The sequence below is a fragment of the Manacus vitellinus genome, unplaced genomic scaffold (genome assembly GCF_001715985.3).
Source record: "Manacus vitellinus isolate BGI_N305 unplaced genomic scaffold, ASM171598v3 scaffold_20_pilon, whole genome shotgun sequence".
NCBI classification, from domain to species: domain Eukaryota; kingdom Metazoa; phylum Chordata; class Aves; order Passeriformes; family Pipridae; genus Manacus; species Manacus vitellinus.
In genome coordinates this window covers 1998078-2013308 of record NW_021939471.1, presented here as the reverse complement: position 1 = coordinate 2013308, position 15231 = coordinate 1998078, and the positions used below count along the sequence as shown (strand labels likewise).

Genomic DNA, 15231 nt, shown 5'->3' with positions numbered 1-15231 from the left:
TAAAAAGACAGACCATGCTGTAAGTGACAGATGATGCCCTATCCCCAAAATACAGGGAAGATGGGCAGCAGAATAACTTTACACCAACATGCAGCAACTGGTACTTATCAATTTACATAGAAATCTCCAGGAACAGTGCAGACATTAGTGCTTCCTTCATTTTTCTGTGGAAGTAGAAGTTATAATGCTCTTTTTTTAATATACTGTTGATTACAGCAGTGATGCAATTCCTAAGCAATCACTTGTTTCCACAGCTAATGACAAGCTTTTTTCCTGTGTTTCACTTCATCAGCAGTGGAGCAGAAAGCCAGTTCTCACGGACTATTGCAGCCCAAGAGAAACACATCAGACACCCAAGGAGAGATTTTCAGCTGAAGTTCAGTCGTCAAGCTGATGCCAGCAGAGCAAGGCTGCTTTGCACCAGCTACAGATCCATCACAGTAAATACCACCACAACCCTCCTGTCCCAGTAAGACCAGAGCACAGCACAGCTGGAGATACCTGTGAGTGACCTTCGGTGCATCATGGCAGGATAGACCAGGCCAAGCACACCACTGAACATGGTCTGTGTTCATGTGAACCTGACAGTTTTATCTCACTACTTCTTCTCCTCCTCTTGCAGCTGCTGTTCCTTTACCCATGCCACAAAATAAATAGTCACCAGTCCCAAATCTTGACCGTGGTGCTTTTGTACACTCAGATATCCTTTGGTCACAGCCAGAATAGAAGAGAGTGAAGTCAAACCATTGTATGTTATATGCCTTGATACTGCACCATGTAGACCCACTGTCAGACAGCCATAGTACTGATGTAAGGTTATTTATGGACAGCTGCTTTCTGAAGCTTGCTGAATTATTTTACTTGTTACATGACTGCACCAGGCTCGGATGTTATTCATCAATAACATAAGGCTGCCTTCTTCCTCCTAAAACTCTGTGTTTACCTTCAGTTATGCTCAGCTTCTGAAAGCTGATACAGATAAATGTACGTTGCCCAAAGTGACTTTTCTCTTGGGCATCACAGGAAAAAAGTGTTTTTTTTTTTTAGAAACTGCCTTTTAGTCAGCTTCCCTGGTATTCATAGTTCACAGCTGGGCCCTCTTATGAAAAGATTCTAAAATCCATGTTCAATATGGCTGGTGCAGGGTGACAAACTGAATCTTTTCATGGGAGAATTACAACCAGCCAAGGAAAGACATCCACTCAACAGGAAACTCAAGATGAAGTTTGTTAGCAGAATATTACAACTCCTCCCTCTGTATTATCCTAACTCACTTCTTGTTTGAACATTTATCTTTGCAAAGATTGAGATGCAGAGATTTTTAGGATGCAAGAGCACAGCCTGCGTGAGGACAGCTGTCCAAAGAAGCTGCTGCCAGAAGACTGAAGATAAGGCTGAGGGGAGGAGACCACACATAATCTGTGAGGCCATAGGGGTGAAGTCTTGGGTGTGAGATGCTTCTTTAGGTGTGTGACCTTTATCTAAAGGAGACTAGTGGCACTCTCTGGATTTGTGATGTTTGTCTCCCACGAGCTGTGTCAAAGGGGGTGCTGCATGCACACACCCATCACTGCCCCAGAAGGCCTCTTAGCAGGGTGCCTTCAAAGCATACACCTCTCCCAAGCCTGGAATGACTTTGCAAAAACCAGCACCTCCAGCCTCTGCAAAAACATCATGCCTCTGCAAAAAGGGCTCCCCACACACACACAGGGAGGCACCAGGAGGGTTTCTCGGGGTATGTTTCGTGGGCTTCTCCCCCCCCACCATTGCCTGACAGACCAAGACACCAGCGACCCCAACAACCAAGTTTGCCAGAGGCCTTTGACTGGTGACTATAAAACTTTTATTCTTTTCTCTCTTTCTTTCTCTCTTTTCCCTTACACATTTTCTTGGGTGGCTATATTACAAGTAAAACAGCTAAATACATGTTTTCCTTTGCAATACCTTTATGCCTTTATTTGCTATGCTACCATAGATAATAAAAGCCAAAATGGCTACATACCTGTTTCCTTTGCAACCAACTTGTTCTAAAATAAACCATATATAGAGAGAGATAGATAGATAGATATAATATGTAAAAACTGATAATTTCTTATCAATTTACTTTAATTCACTCCAAGGGATTTAATAATAAAACAAAAATTACTGCTGCCTGACAGGGCGGGTTTTAACAGGTGCCTGACATCAAATGATGGGATCTTCACAGTCATTCATATACAAGTGGATTTTGCTTCCACAGTCCATGGTAGAACTCTACCACTGCACAGGAATTATATGGGTTTTCTACCTGCTGTCCTTCAGGCTTTTGGAACGTGGGTTTCAAAAATCTCAAAAAGATTAAGGTACTCAGTTCTCACAGATACTTAGTGTCATGTGTCAGAGACCTTTAAGAAAAACCTACCCTCCTTTTTAAAAGGGGCTTTTGAAGACCCCTAAATTCGTCACAACATTCCTTCTTTAAAATCCACAAAACATAATTATGAAGCAAAAATTGCCTTCAAAGGTTGTCCTTGGCTGTTCTCATGGGAGCTGAGGGGTAAAACTACTTTGAGGTACTTTGTCTCACTCTTAAAACTCTTCCCTGCCCAATTAATTAGCTATGATTTGTTACATTTCCTTCAGCAGCAAGACTAATTTTAGGTATTGCTGTCTCCGCAACTCTTCCCCCACTTGTTGCACTCTGTGCTGCAGAGACTTAACTTGACCCCTACATCTGGCTAAGAGTATGTGTAGACAGAAACCAGACTGGGAGCTGGATCAGAGAAATGTTAAAATATATTCCCTCTAAAGCTAGAGGATTTCCCTCATCTGTTTGCTGCACAGCCTACAAAAAACTGTCCCAGTTTGAAAAGATGATGTGGGAAGGCTGCGACACAGTGGTCAGGGAGAGCAGAAACTCCTCAGCACCAGTGCTGAGAACAGAGTTCGTGGGGCTGCATGTCATGTGTGGAGAGAAGTAACCTTTTAGATTGGAATGGTTAAATACACCTTATCTGCTCTGACCCTGACAATCACATGCACCAAAAACAACCTTCCAATAAAAGTTCCTGCAGAATACTGGCAGTTTTCTACATTCCCTACCCTGGATAGGCAATGTTAGCAAGCACAGTCTCTATCACAAGCATTTAAAGAAGGTGAGGGTGAAAAAGTAATTTTAAAAAATCAATCACTCCTAGTGTACAATTGATAAGGAGATTCCTGATCCTTCTGTATCCTGATTTCCATGAAAATCACCATTTGGCAACAGATAATCATGTCCAGTAATTATTAACATTAAACAGCTTAGTTCATTTACAGCCTTATTTGTGGTGTTGTTTTTTAAACATATAAAGTGAAGATATAAACATAATGAGACCACCAAAGCACCATTAATCTTATTATATCTCCCTTTTAGAAGAGATTTTCAGCCTCTTTACAGAAATTCCTTCTCAATAATTGCAGAGTTTAGCATCAGCAACCTTACCTGTTTCTGAGATACTGCTCCAAATGGCCCCACCTGCACTCTGCAATCCTAGATCACAACCTCACTAAGAAATTGCCATCATTCTGTGTAGCAACAAAGCCCTGACTCAAAATACAGTGGAGGCATTGGCATGAATCAGTGAGATCCCCAAAGGTGAGATTTGCAAGGTGGCCTATGTATTCCACTGGCATTCCAGGTAACCAGTTACTACTATAAATCCAAGCCTCGATGGAGAGTGCTTCAAATTCCCCCTTGCTTGCTGACCAGTCTCTTCAGGACTGCTTTTCACTCATGCCACTAACACACCAGCTTGTCTGCAGAACAGCACACAAGCAATTTTTTACAAAGCAATTCCAGAATCTCACTGGTCTTGAAGGAGCTGCAAACACTATAAGCATGGAATTTGCAAAAGGGACTCATACACTCAGTTCTCACTTCACTCAGTGGGATTAAGCATCCAGGGCACTCTTTATCCCCAATTAAATCTCCAAAGGGGCCACAAGTTAAGACATTAGCCCTTGAATTGATACAACAATAGTTACCATTTTTAGTATGGGCCCGTTTTGCTACATCCTCGTAGTTTTTAATGTTGTTCTCAGCTTGTGGTCAAACATGGTTTGCATGCTCAGCTAACAGAGTACTCACTGCTGATCTGTGCAGATCTATGGGCAAAGCAGCTAATAGCACTACTTTTAGATCCAGGGAATTCCTAACTTGGTCTCCTTTTGAAATCTAGAAATATGTTCTGGAATCACTTCAACAAAATTATGCCCTGTTTCCTGAAATTTATTTAAGGAAAGCAACCATTCTTTTTATTAATTCTTCTTATGTCCACCATATACCAGGTCTAACTGTATCCCCAATACTTCTCAGTCCTGTCTCTACACACAATGGCTTGATCAGAGTACAATTCAGGGCACATCCAGCTCATTTTTTATTTTCAACACTGCACCTAAGGAGCCACAGGGATTCTATGAGGATGATGCTGAGATGACAGTCTGTGAAATGTCTGGAAAGGTGCATGGTTTAGAAAACATCCCCAAATCGTTTGTTCAGAAAAAATGGTTGATGCCCAGAGCAAATGAGGACCAGTTACTACCTGGAGTGTACAGCCCTGATACTACAGAAGAATTTCTCACCTTTGTAGAAACTTCTGCAATTAAGTTTTGTTTATTTGGGTCTGCAAACTCCACAGGTTGACCTTCAAATTCAATCTTCCCAAGTACTGTGCCCTGTGGAAATACACCAGAAAAAAAACAAAGAATGAGCAAAAGAGAACCTGTGAACACTGGGACAAGGTGCTGACAGGCACAGCAACTGGAACAGGTGTTTAAAGTTGGTTTCTTGGCAGCTTATAATCATTTTTAGCATCTTCAGAAGTTTATGAGCCTTCCTTGGTAGGAAAAATCTGTTTATAACTCTTCATTCAGGGGAGAGGCATTATCAGCAGTAAAATTTAATAGGCAGTCTGGCAATCTGTGTAGTGACATGAAATTGAGTTGACTTCAGATCTCCAAATAAATGTTGTGTAGATCAGGGAGTAATCTACTAAGCTGTTTGAAGCTTTTTGAGTTTGGAAACCCAAAAACCCACTTTGAGTTTTTCAGCCACCTCGTGTGGATAACCACAAGGCAGCAGAGCCGGTGTAAGGTAAAGCTATGTAGGAAGCAGGTCAGCACAGCTGTTTCTGAGTAAGCTGTTAAAAATAAAAATCACCTCCAGCAAGCTCTATTCTATACTGCTGTTACCACCTGGCAGAAGCTAGGACACTCTTCCTCTGCTAGCAGCATATACTTCTCCACCTGCTCATTAGAGTTCTCAGTGGAAAAGAAATCCTTGCTTTTGCTTTGCCCCACACCTGGAGTAAGTGGGATTAATCCAGGGTTAACCTCTTCTAAGTATGGGGCAGGGTGTGCAGTACAGAAATTTTCAAGTGTGGAAGGGGAAAATAAAACAGAGGAAGTCATTGTTTTGTGGTAACTTCTACCAAAAATCACTTTCATGATCAAATATGTTAAACTCAGCTCACCCTGTGGATATCACACTAATGTGCACAGTGGGATTGCTCATTGGGTTTAGTGATTCTCCTGTGAGATACTTCCCTGGTTTGCCATACCTGAAGTACCCTTGCCATTTTCCTAGGGCAAGAAAGAGCCAACATCTTGCATTGCTGTGCACACTGCTAAGGGTAAGTTTTAAGGAGAGAGTTTTGCTCTTAGCAGTGGCTGACATCTTATGTCTCCTTGAGTAGCACCTTACACCAAAAGCTGCTCCAAGCTTTGCACAGACCAGAGCTGAAAATGTCATTGTCTTCAACGAGTCATGGTTTTGGGAACCACAGTGCTCAGTAGTGCTTGAGAGCCGTGGTACTTGAGAGCCACATTGCCGAGTGCCACCATGCTACTATAATAAATGCTTTATTATAATAAAGCTCTAAAGCCCTTGCTCTCTGACAGGAACCTTGGTCTTACTTTTCTCCCAGATTATTCAGCCAAATGGTGCCTTGCATTTACCTTAGCCCAGTTTAACAAGTCATTGCTCATTTCTGCATTTACCATAATGAAGCCCTGTTCTCATCCCCAATTTAGACATAGAATTAAATACTAAGCGTTTTTTTCAGCCTGAGAGACCAGACCAAAAGGTGACTATGCACTATTTTAAAAGCCATACATCAACACCACTCAGTCACAGTATGGCATTACTACCATACACTGCTAAGTTACAGAATAAACATTGGAAGTGTATTTACTTTGGATAAAAGGAATATTGATCTATTATACCTTAAGAAAGCATTGCCATCTTCTATTGCATTAAATTGCACATATATGCTGTCTGTAAGGGCAGGACAATGCCAAATCTTGCCATAAGAATTAATTTCTACAAATATTCCTCTCTTCAAGCTGGGTCATCCCTGTTTTGCTCTGTGGAATGAAAGGGGATGTGGGATTGGACTGCAGGCTGCAAATTGATCACCTAAAGAAAAGAGCAGCTTCAAAAAATCCATTAGAAAAGAAGAGCCTCCAAGGCACATTTAATTCAGACTGACTTTGATCAGTGTTTCAGCCAGTGTGAAGTGCACTTTCACATTAACCTCCATTCTGTAACATAATCCTGCTCATGTCCTTCAACTGTCAGCTCTTGGAAATGAAAGAAAAGTAATGACTATTAAAAATAATAGCAAGATTCAACCTAAGAAAACCAGCCCAAGTTAGGAATCCAGCTTACATTATTGTAGGCATTCTTTGACTGAGAGGAGCAGGAGAATTTCCACTGACCAAAGCTGGCACCATCTGTGAACTAAAATCCATAATACCTCACAGAGTTGTTGCTCTCTCTGACTGTTACTGAATTAACATGTAGTTGATATTACTACCTGTTGTGTCTGACACTACCAGAGGCCTTTCATTTACACCAGCTTGTGCTGCCTCACTTATGTAGGAGAGGAAATCCAGAGCAGAGCCAAGGAGAGAGGGCTCCCTGGGATCAGAACATTGCCCAGTATTAGAGAAGACACAGAGCCTTTGGAAGAGCACATGGATCTGAGAAGCATCTGAAGTCAAGGCAGCCCAGTGGCACCATTGCTGCCCCAGGTTTGCTACAGTGTTAGAAAAAGGGCCCAACATTAGCCAGGTTAATGCAGCTGGATCAAGAGAAGCAGATCATACCTTGTCACGAATTAATTTGGACAGCATTCTAGTATCAATCCCATACAGTGCAGGCACCTGAAGAAAACACAAGGCTAAGTTAGAGAACAAGCAGCTAAGACAGAGGAAGAGAGCAGCTAGATCACTTGTGTGAGAAGAACACGCCACAGGATCATGGAATGATTCGGATTGGAAGAGACCTTAAAGATCTTCATGCTCCAACCCCTCTGCCATGGGCAGGGACACCTTCCACTAGACCAGGCTGCTCAGAGCCCCATTCCAGCCTGGCCTTGCTTAAGGACCTCTGGCTCTTGACAGCAGTATTACCAAGGCTGCCTCACTTCTAGTGCTTCACCTCTCCTCCCTTCTCCCATTCATAAATAGCTTAGTTGTTAAAATCTTGTTTCTGCCCTGAAAAGCACAAAAATTAAAAGCTCATGTGTAGTTACCTCTAGATTGCTTACCTGTTCCTCTTGCAACCATTCCCCCAGGCTCCTAGCAGCTTGCCAGTGGCTGTACTCTTTGCTGTAGTCCAGCACCAGCAAACCTGAAACCTGTAGATAGAAGAAACATCATTTTGAACTGAAAGATCACTTTGTAGTTACCCTGTACTTTCAATTTTCACTATTTATTTACCATAAACCCTATCACAGACACACTTCACACTGTCACGATTGTATCTGGGCCTTTTTACTTAGGAAATTCATAGAAGAATGTGGTTTTCAGGTAACCAAAGCTGCAAATTGCACAGAACTGAGAAAACACTTCTTGTTAGGAAAAAAAAAAAAAGGAAATTTAAGATAAGACAAAATGTTTTGATTCATTTTTTGTGTAAGAAAGTTCTTCACTTTTAAGTGACGCTTCATTTCAATAGACAGCTCCATTTTCCAGTAGAGTTAGATAGTGCATAAAATAGTCATTTCACCTCAAAACAGATAAAGCATTTCACTGGTTCTGCAACTACATGGGTTTGTTTCATTTTTCAATACTGCCATTGGTGCCAGGACACAGTCCTACTCCTAACCAACATCCCCTGCTACCACAGTGTAAATTCTGGTTTCTTCTCCACACAGCTGTCACCTCCCCTGCTTGTGGCAGCACAGGCACACAGAGAAGAGTCTTAGCACACTGAAACTTCTGGTGTTTGATTTCTCTTGGCTACCAGTCCTGTGCAAACACTGATCAATATATGAGGCAGAGAGGAAGGTGAAAAAAAAGTCATCCACGACAGCAGTTCACAAAAACTGTACCATGTCTATCACTGATAGGAAATGCCAAGCTTTCAGAAGGCACATATCCTGGCACAAAAACCAATATGGAGTATCTTTTGCCACCATTCCTCCAAAGGACAATATCCAGAAGAAAAAGAAAGGTTGAGGATCATTGATTCCTTCTATCACACAGTCAGGCTGCTGGCACCACTCTGATAACTTCTGCATCTCCCACTGTTACCTTGATCCCATCAGACTCCAGAAACCTCTTGAGGCCCATTTCATCCAAAGTGGCTGTGTCAGGCACTCCAACATTCCCAACTATGGGGTTAGCCAGGGCAAGAATCTGTCCTTTGTAGCTGGGATCTGTCAAGGCTTCGGTGTATCTAGATGAAGAAACAATAGAAGAAAAGTACATTGGTCTGGAGTCAAAAGGAAGACAAAAGAGCCAGTGAAAACAAGACAGGTCTGAATTCCCATATGACAAAAAGACAGAAAGAGTATTCATGTGAAGGCATTCTCAGAATAAAAGCAAACACATCTGTGAACGTGCCCTGACTTTCCCATCTGTGGTTAAACATTTGACACTGAGAACCAGGAAAGGCTTTGGCTTCTCATGTTTCATTTAAGAAAAGCACAGGAGCTACCAACAAACTCAGACTCCTTGTGATTTAACATGAGCTAAACAACTACACAGAGGGCAGAGAGATCACAGAACTGCATGGCATATCACTGGACTCTCAGATAACAGCTTGGGCTTGACCATGCCCTGGGCACACCATGTGGGCAGTGCTTTGTTATTGCTGCACTCGTCCCTCCTTGCAGTGTAAAAGCTTTCCCCTCTCAGTACAATAGAAGGCTTGAACTGAAAAGCCAGCAGACAACAGAGCCATCTGCCCAGGCTTGCTCCCTTCCCCTCTCTGGAGCTTGCAGGTCTTGAGATGTTCAGGGCTGTAACTGCTTTTTTTGCCGAGGAGCACGCAGACAAATCTTTGTGATTCCTCACTGCTACTCTGGATTCTTCTCTCCTACCTGCTCTGCTAACAAAAACCCTGCCACAGCCCCACTTTGCAGTTTCTCCCAGCAGAGGCCAGGCCTCTCCTATAGGCCATCTCCAGGTTCCCACCCATGGGACATCATGAGTTTCACCTGACAAGACTCCTAAGTGCTTACAGGTGATTTGTGTATCTCTGAAGAAGGCAAGTTGGAAGACAATGCTTTGGATTCAGCATTCCACCCTGGTCACAAGGCCCCAGTGTGTGTCCTATCTTCAGCTCAGGTAGACCCCCTAGGGAAAAGCAATTTATCCAAGCCCCTGCCTGAATGCCCTCCTCAGCAAGAAAAGATCTAAAAGCACATTGGAATATTTTGCTGTAGCAGAGGACCAAACCTAGGATTCTGTTAAGTATCAGCTCTGGATCTAGTGGATCCAGTCTCATTTTCAACCCCAAATACAGGGACTGGGTAAACATGGTCTATATGCTCCTATACTTCAGCTTTAAATTAACACACAGACCTTCACTTTCTCTCTTGTACTGTACCATCTTTTGCAGCAATCCATTAAACAACTGTAAACAATTGCTGTCTTTCAACCCAAAAGCAGCTGTAATTTAGCATCAGATGAAGTTATCCACACAAATAGTGAGCCAAATGCAAAAGGACACTTCAGGATTAATTTGCCCTATATAAAATATAATTTATTATTGTCATCATTGTTTAAACAATACATAATTGGCAACTCCAGCCATCTACCAGATATCAGCAAGTCACAAGAGACATTTTTATGGAACACAAGACTTACTGCCAGAAGATTAATTGTCAAACATTGGGAAACTCTTCATAAAAGCCAGAATGGTTGCTGGCAGATATAGACAACACAGCACACCAGCCAGTTCTGAGAAATAACAGGTCAAATGAACAATGGCCATGAAATATTTTTCAGGGAAGCCTCTCCTGCTGTTCCAATCTATACTTGCTGCTGCAGGTAAACAACTACAGAAAGTGCATGGTGATCACAGGACTGCAGTAAGTACCCGGCACATGGCACGTACAAGCTCCCTCCTTCTGAGCCAACTGGTCATGCTTCCAGAAGATTCCTTGTTACTGACAAAGCTAGTGTAATTAACTGTTGCATGTCATTTGCAATCAGCAAACGAGGACAGAGAGCCACTGGGTCTGGATGGGGTGTGCAGGCAGGACTCCACACAGATGCAATACCCTTTAAGCTCCACGTGGAGCACAGAGAGGTGGATGGAACCACGAGCTCCAACGATGCTGCAAGGTCTAATCCTTGCTGTGCCTGCCCAAAGGCCTGCCTGGTTTCAGTAAATTCCTGTTGATCCATTCTCTCACTAAAATATCACGGGAAACATAAAGAGACTTAATGGAGGCAAATGCATTTACTGAGCTGTTTCAAATATGGGAATGTTTTACAGTTTGTAATTCTTCTTTCTTAATTGGAAACTCCTTTTTTCCTTTGTGTTCCTATACTAAACAGATGGCTGCAACACTAGGTTGGTGGGGTTTTTTTGAGCAAATGTTTCTGAAAAGTTCCTCCTCATGCTTTTTGAATGAATATTCAACATTTCAACCCCAAAAGAGTGCTCTCTGCCCTCCATTCCAGTGTGTTATGACCACATTTCAGCCTGGTTTAGCTGCTTCAAGCCTGGGAGCTGTATGCACATAAAATGCTTTGCCTTCCAGTTCTATGACATGAATCAGGATGTGGGAGCCCAGATGAGCAGACACGGTGCACAGCAGCGTATTAATCACCCCAGGACAGAGCCCACCCTGGCCCCACTCAGCACCTAGAAACACCCACTTCACAGAAAGCAGTGATGTGAGGCTGAACAGCAGCCATGGCCAAATCACCCCTGCACTAACCTCTAGCTCCCTATCCTGACACACTGGTAGGTACCCAGACAGGCTGGAAAATGCCCCAGCCCTGGGCACCTCCTTCTCACGGGCACTTAGCCTCTTCCTGTGCCAGCGAGAAGAGGTGGCTGGGCTCCTCTGGACACACAGGTTTGATCTCTGTGCTTAGAAGCCTGAGGCAGAGCTACAAGCTTGCTTTCAATGGCCAGCAACCCGTGGACTGGTAGCAAATCTGCCACTTTTATGTTTTGCAACAATGCTGCTAACTCTTTCATCTTCCTTTTCTCCGAATCAGTCAAGGTCACGTTCTGGAGAAGGCTCTGAAGATACAACCTTACATTTTGAATATTCCCTCCATGCCCACCCATATGCTTCCCAGCACAGAAGAGATCTCACTTTTACAGGCATCCTCTCCAAATCACTAGAAAACAAACACAGCTTCTGCTTCCACAGTAACATGTAGAGAGGAAATAATTCATCAGGTCCTCCTTGACTTTAGTGATGTGACAAGATTTATTGCCCATAATCTATCACTAAGAAGAGAACTCTGGTGCCCTCCATCATTCTGATCTATATTAAACAGTGGCTTGTTGGCAGGTATATTAACATAGACAGTAATTAGTGCTGTCAAAACTCTTAAATAATTGCCTCCTAATGCAAAACTTTGCACACTGATTCCCCTCTGCAGCAATTTAACATTCTCACCAAGGAGATCATTTAAAAACTCATTCTGTGAGTACTGGTTTCTCCAAAGTAGAGAAGAACCTGGAAAACACAAGGCAGCTGAGCAAAGACAGCTATGAATGACTGAAGAAAAAGCTCAAGCACCAACAACTTCAGAGCTGTCTCATCTCCCCATGGACATGTCCATGTCCTTACCAAAAGCCTCATTTCTGGGCAGATTTCCTCGGCTTAAGCAGTTCAGTAAAAGCACCAGCAAGATTTGGCTGCCATTCTAAGTTAGCCACAGGCTTCCACCACTCAAGAGGACAGAGAACCATGTTAGGTGTAGTGGGTTGACCTTGGCAGGACACCAGGTGTCTACCAAGCCACCCTTTCCAGCTGGACAAGGGTGAGAGAATAAGATGGGAAGTGACTTATAGGTTGAGATAAGGCAGTTCACTGAAGCAAAAGCAAAAGTTTGTGCATGCACAAGCCAAGAGGAAAATAATAAGATTTATTCTCTACTTGCCATTAGTGAGCGGTGTCCAGCCACTTCCCAGGGCCTCAGAAACCATAGCAGCTGCTCAGCAGGTAAACATTGTAAACAATGAATGCCCCTCTTTCTTCCTCCTTTCCTTAGCTTTTATATCTGAGCTGACATCATATGGTCTGGAATATCCCTTTGGTTAGTTTGGGTCTGGCCTGGTTGTGTCCCCTCACAGGATCTTGCCCTCGAGTGAGAGGGGAAGGGGGGAGTGGGGAATGTTGAGAGACAGTGCTGGTGGTTTGCCAGCACCACTCAGCAGTAGCCAAAAAGTGTTTGGGCTGTGCTATCAACACCTTTCTAGCTACCAATGCAAAGCACAGCACTGTGAGGGCTGCTATGGGAAAATGAACTCCATCTCAGCTAGACCCAAAACACTAGGTCAGACATGAATCTGATCCTACCCTTTAGCTGGAAGGGGCACAGAGTTTAATGTATCCTCAGCGGTATGAGCCAAGAAACGTCATAAGGGATGGGTCATACAGCTGACCAACACAGGAACCTTGGGATTTAAAAATTTTGCACCCAGAGGCTCATTTCCATTACCCAGAAGGCTGCAAATGCTTCAAATCTCTATATTTGATCTGGGCACTGGAGGGAGAACAGACACCTCCTCTGCTCTGACTCAGCAGTGGCTGCATTTCAGTGGGAAGTGATCACATTCCTGTGTATCTCACTATCACAGTTAGTTAGATCAGTCTTTAAATGTCCTTATCACCACAAATGCTATGACCCAAGAGAACTGCCTGAAGCTTCTTCATTAATTATTTGTCTCTCTGTACCCCCAGACTGCAATGTAGCATTATATAGAAAACCATCTGCTTGGATCAGGACACTGTAAGCTTGGAAAATGCAGCTTTGACCCTTCAACAAGCTTCCAGAGAAGTACTGATGCTTGTACCTCATTTGCTGTTGCCTTACCCAGAGAGCCCAGTGTTGAATACAACTTCCCCTGCTGTGGAGGATGGATAGCCAAAAGAATAGCCCTTCATCTTCGTCCCATCTTCCAGCACCAAGTTCGCTGTCTGCGCCTAGAGAAAGGCACATGAAGAGACTCAAATACAGGAGGAAAAGACTTGATGTTTATACAGGTAACACCTGGGACACCTGCCTTTCATGCCTCACACTCTAAGTATTCCTGCCTCTCTCCCATTCCCAGCTGCTGTCTCTTTTACCAGTCTCACGATGCCAATTTTCTTTCTAACACTTGGGAAACACTGCTCTCCTAATGAGCTGGCAAACCTCACTGCAAGCAGAGCATGTGCTGCTGTTACTGCAGGATCACCCTTCCCCATCACTGTTCATTTCTTATATCTTGCAATTAGCCAACATCATAACCCTGTGACTGCCTCCTCACTGTTTGCTCAAGGCTTGCTGCTGAGTCTGTTGACCTTTGACAGGTGTTTAACTTCTGCTGCAACTATACATCTGAGCTGCTAAAAATAAGTGTATGTTTAGTCAGTGTCAGACAGCAAAATTCAAAATACCACTCTATTCCACTCTAGGACACAAAATCAGAAGAATTCATGGATGAGCTGGACACTCATGGTCTCAGTTACCTCACGGATAGGCAAAAAATTGTCCTGGAAGAGGTAGCTATGGAACAAGCAGCCTACAGGAAACCGTATCTCTTCTAGAGAGTATTTAGCAGAACTGAATCCCACACCAACTGTGAGATCCCTTACAGGCTTCATCAATATTTTACAGCCAAGGGAAATGGGGGACAGAGTGAATTTTACAAAAGTCCTTAAGAGATTCAGTGTCACAGCTGGGTTTTTTGCACATACCAGACTAAACACACCCTCTTTGGCCACATTTTGAAACTAAGCCTTTCTTAGACTATCCAGGCATTGCATGAGAAATCACCTGAGAACTCCAGCTTTTATTAAAAAGTAATTACTGCATGAACAGCAGAAATGACAGAATGAATTGGGAGATTCCCTTAGACAGAGGATCACTGGTGACATGCTGGGGAAAAGAAAGAGTTAGCAAAGCCAGAAACAAATCTGCCAGTGAATTTTAGGGCTTAAAGGAATTTGGATGGTGAACTTCAGGGCCCTGAGAAACTTCCACTTCTGGAAGGCAAGCATAGCTGCCTCCTGGGCACAGAGCTGCAGCAGAGTGACCACCAGTGCAAAAACCCCTGTGGTCTGTGCCACAGGAGATGTCCCAAGCATGTCCACAGGGAGCATCTCTCACCATGATTTAGCTTCATATTGGCTTTTTTTACAGAACAATTCCTCTTACTGGGATTTTTAAAGGAAGAATCAAGATCTATTTGCTCCAGAAAGGAGCAGGAGAGCTACTTTCCATTAGCCGTAAATCACATGAACAATCACAGCAAGGAGAAATTTCATTCCCAGTATTGAACATTTTGTAACCATCATGACAAACATTCATTTAGAGCCCCTCTGCAGCTACAAATACCACACAGATCAATTACTAATGTACTGCAAAATACACTAAAAATCAAACTGCACTGCCAAGTAATTGAATTCTGTGCATCTGGGATGCTTTTAGCCTTGCCATTTTTTTCTCATTAATGTCAAACACCCAGTCATTCTCCAAAGGTTTAGCCATCATTCTCTAAACCTTCCCATGCCATTGGATGGTTTAGTCAACACTACCAAAATCCCCTCCCTCCCCAGTTATAAACAGCATTTTTGCAGCTAAATCCCCCAGGTTTAGACCAAATTAAAGTGACAGGTTGGTCTGGTCCCTAATCTCACTGCACCTATCAATACAGAAAGCTGCCACACACTTAAAGCATTGCAAAGCACAGAGATGGCCTGGGAGCCTCTGACTGGGCTCTGGACAGGACCTCTGCTCTAT

The 15231-nt window shown here is 43.2% G+C and overlaps 1 protein-coding gene across 4 annotated transcripts in view; it reads right to left on the bottom strand.

Moving 5' to 3' along the window:
- Nucleotides 1-15231, bottom strand: part of CPS1 (carbamoyl-phosphate synthase 1) — a 162099-nt gene that overhangs the window by 68167 nt on the left and 78701 nt on the right. For all 4 annotated transcript variants that reach the window (XM_029959481.1, XM_029959482.1, XM_008928470.3 and 1 more), the window contains 5 exons: nt 13321-13430; nt 8560-8704; nt 7572-7661; nt 7129-7185; nt 4603-4695 (listed from right to left, as the gene is read on the bottom strand). In XM_029959481.1, the coding sequence (XP_029815341.1) occupies nt 4603-4695; nt 7129-7185; nt 7572-7661; nt 8560-8704; nt 13321-13430 (495 nt within the window). The remainder of the gene's footprint in view (nt 1-4602; nt 4696-7128; nt 7186-7571; nt 7662-8559; nt 8705-13320; nt 13431-15231) is intronic.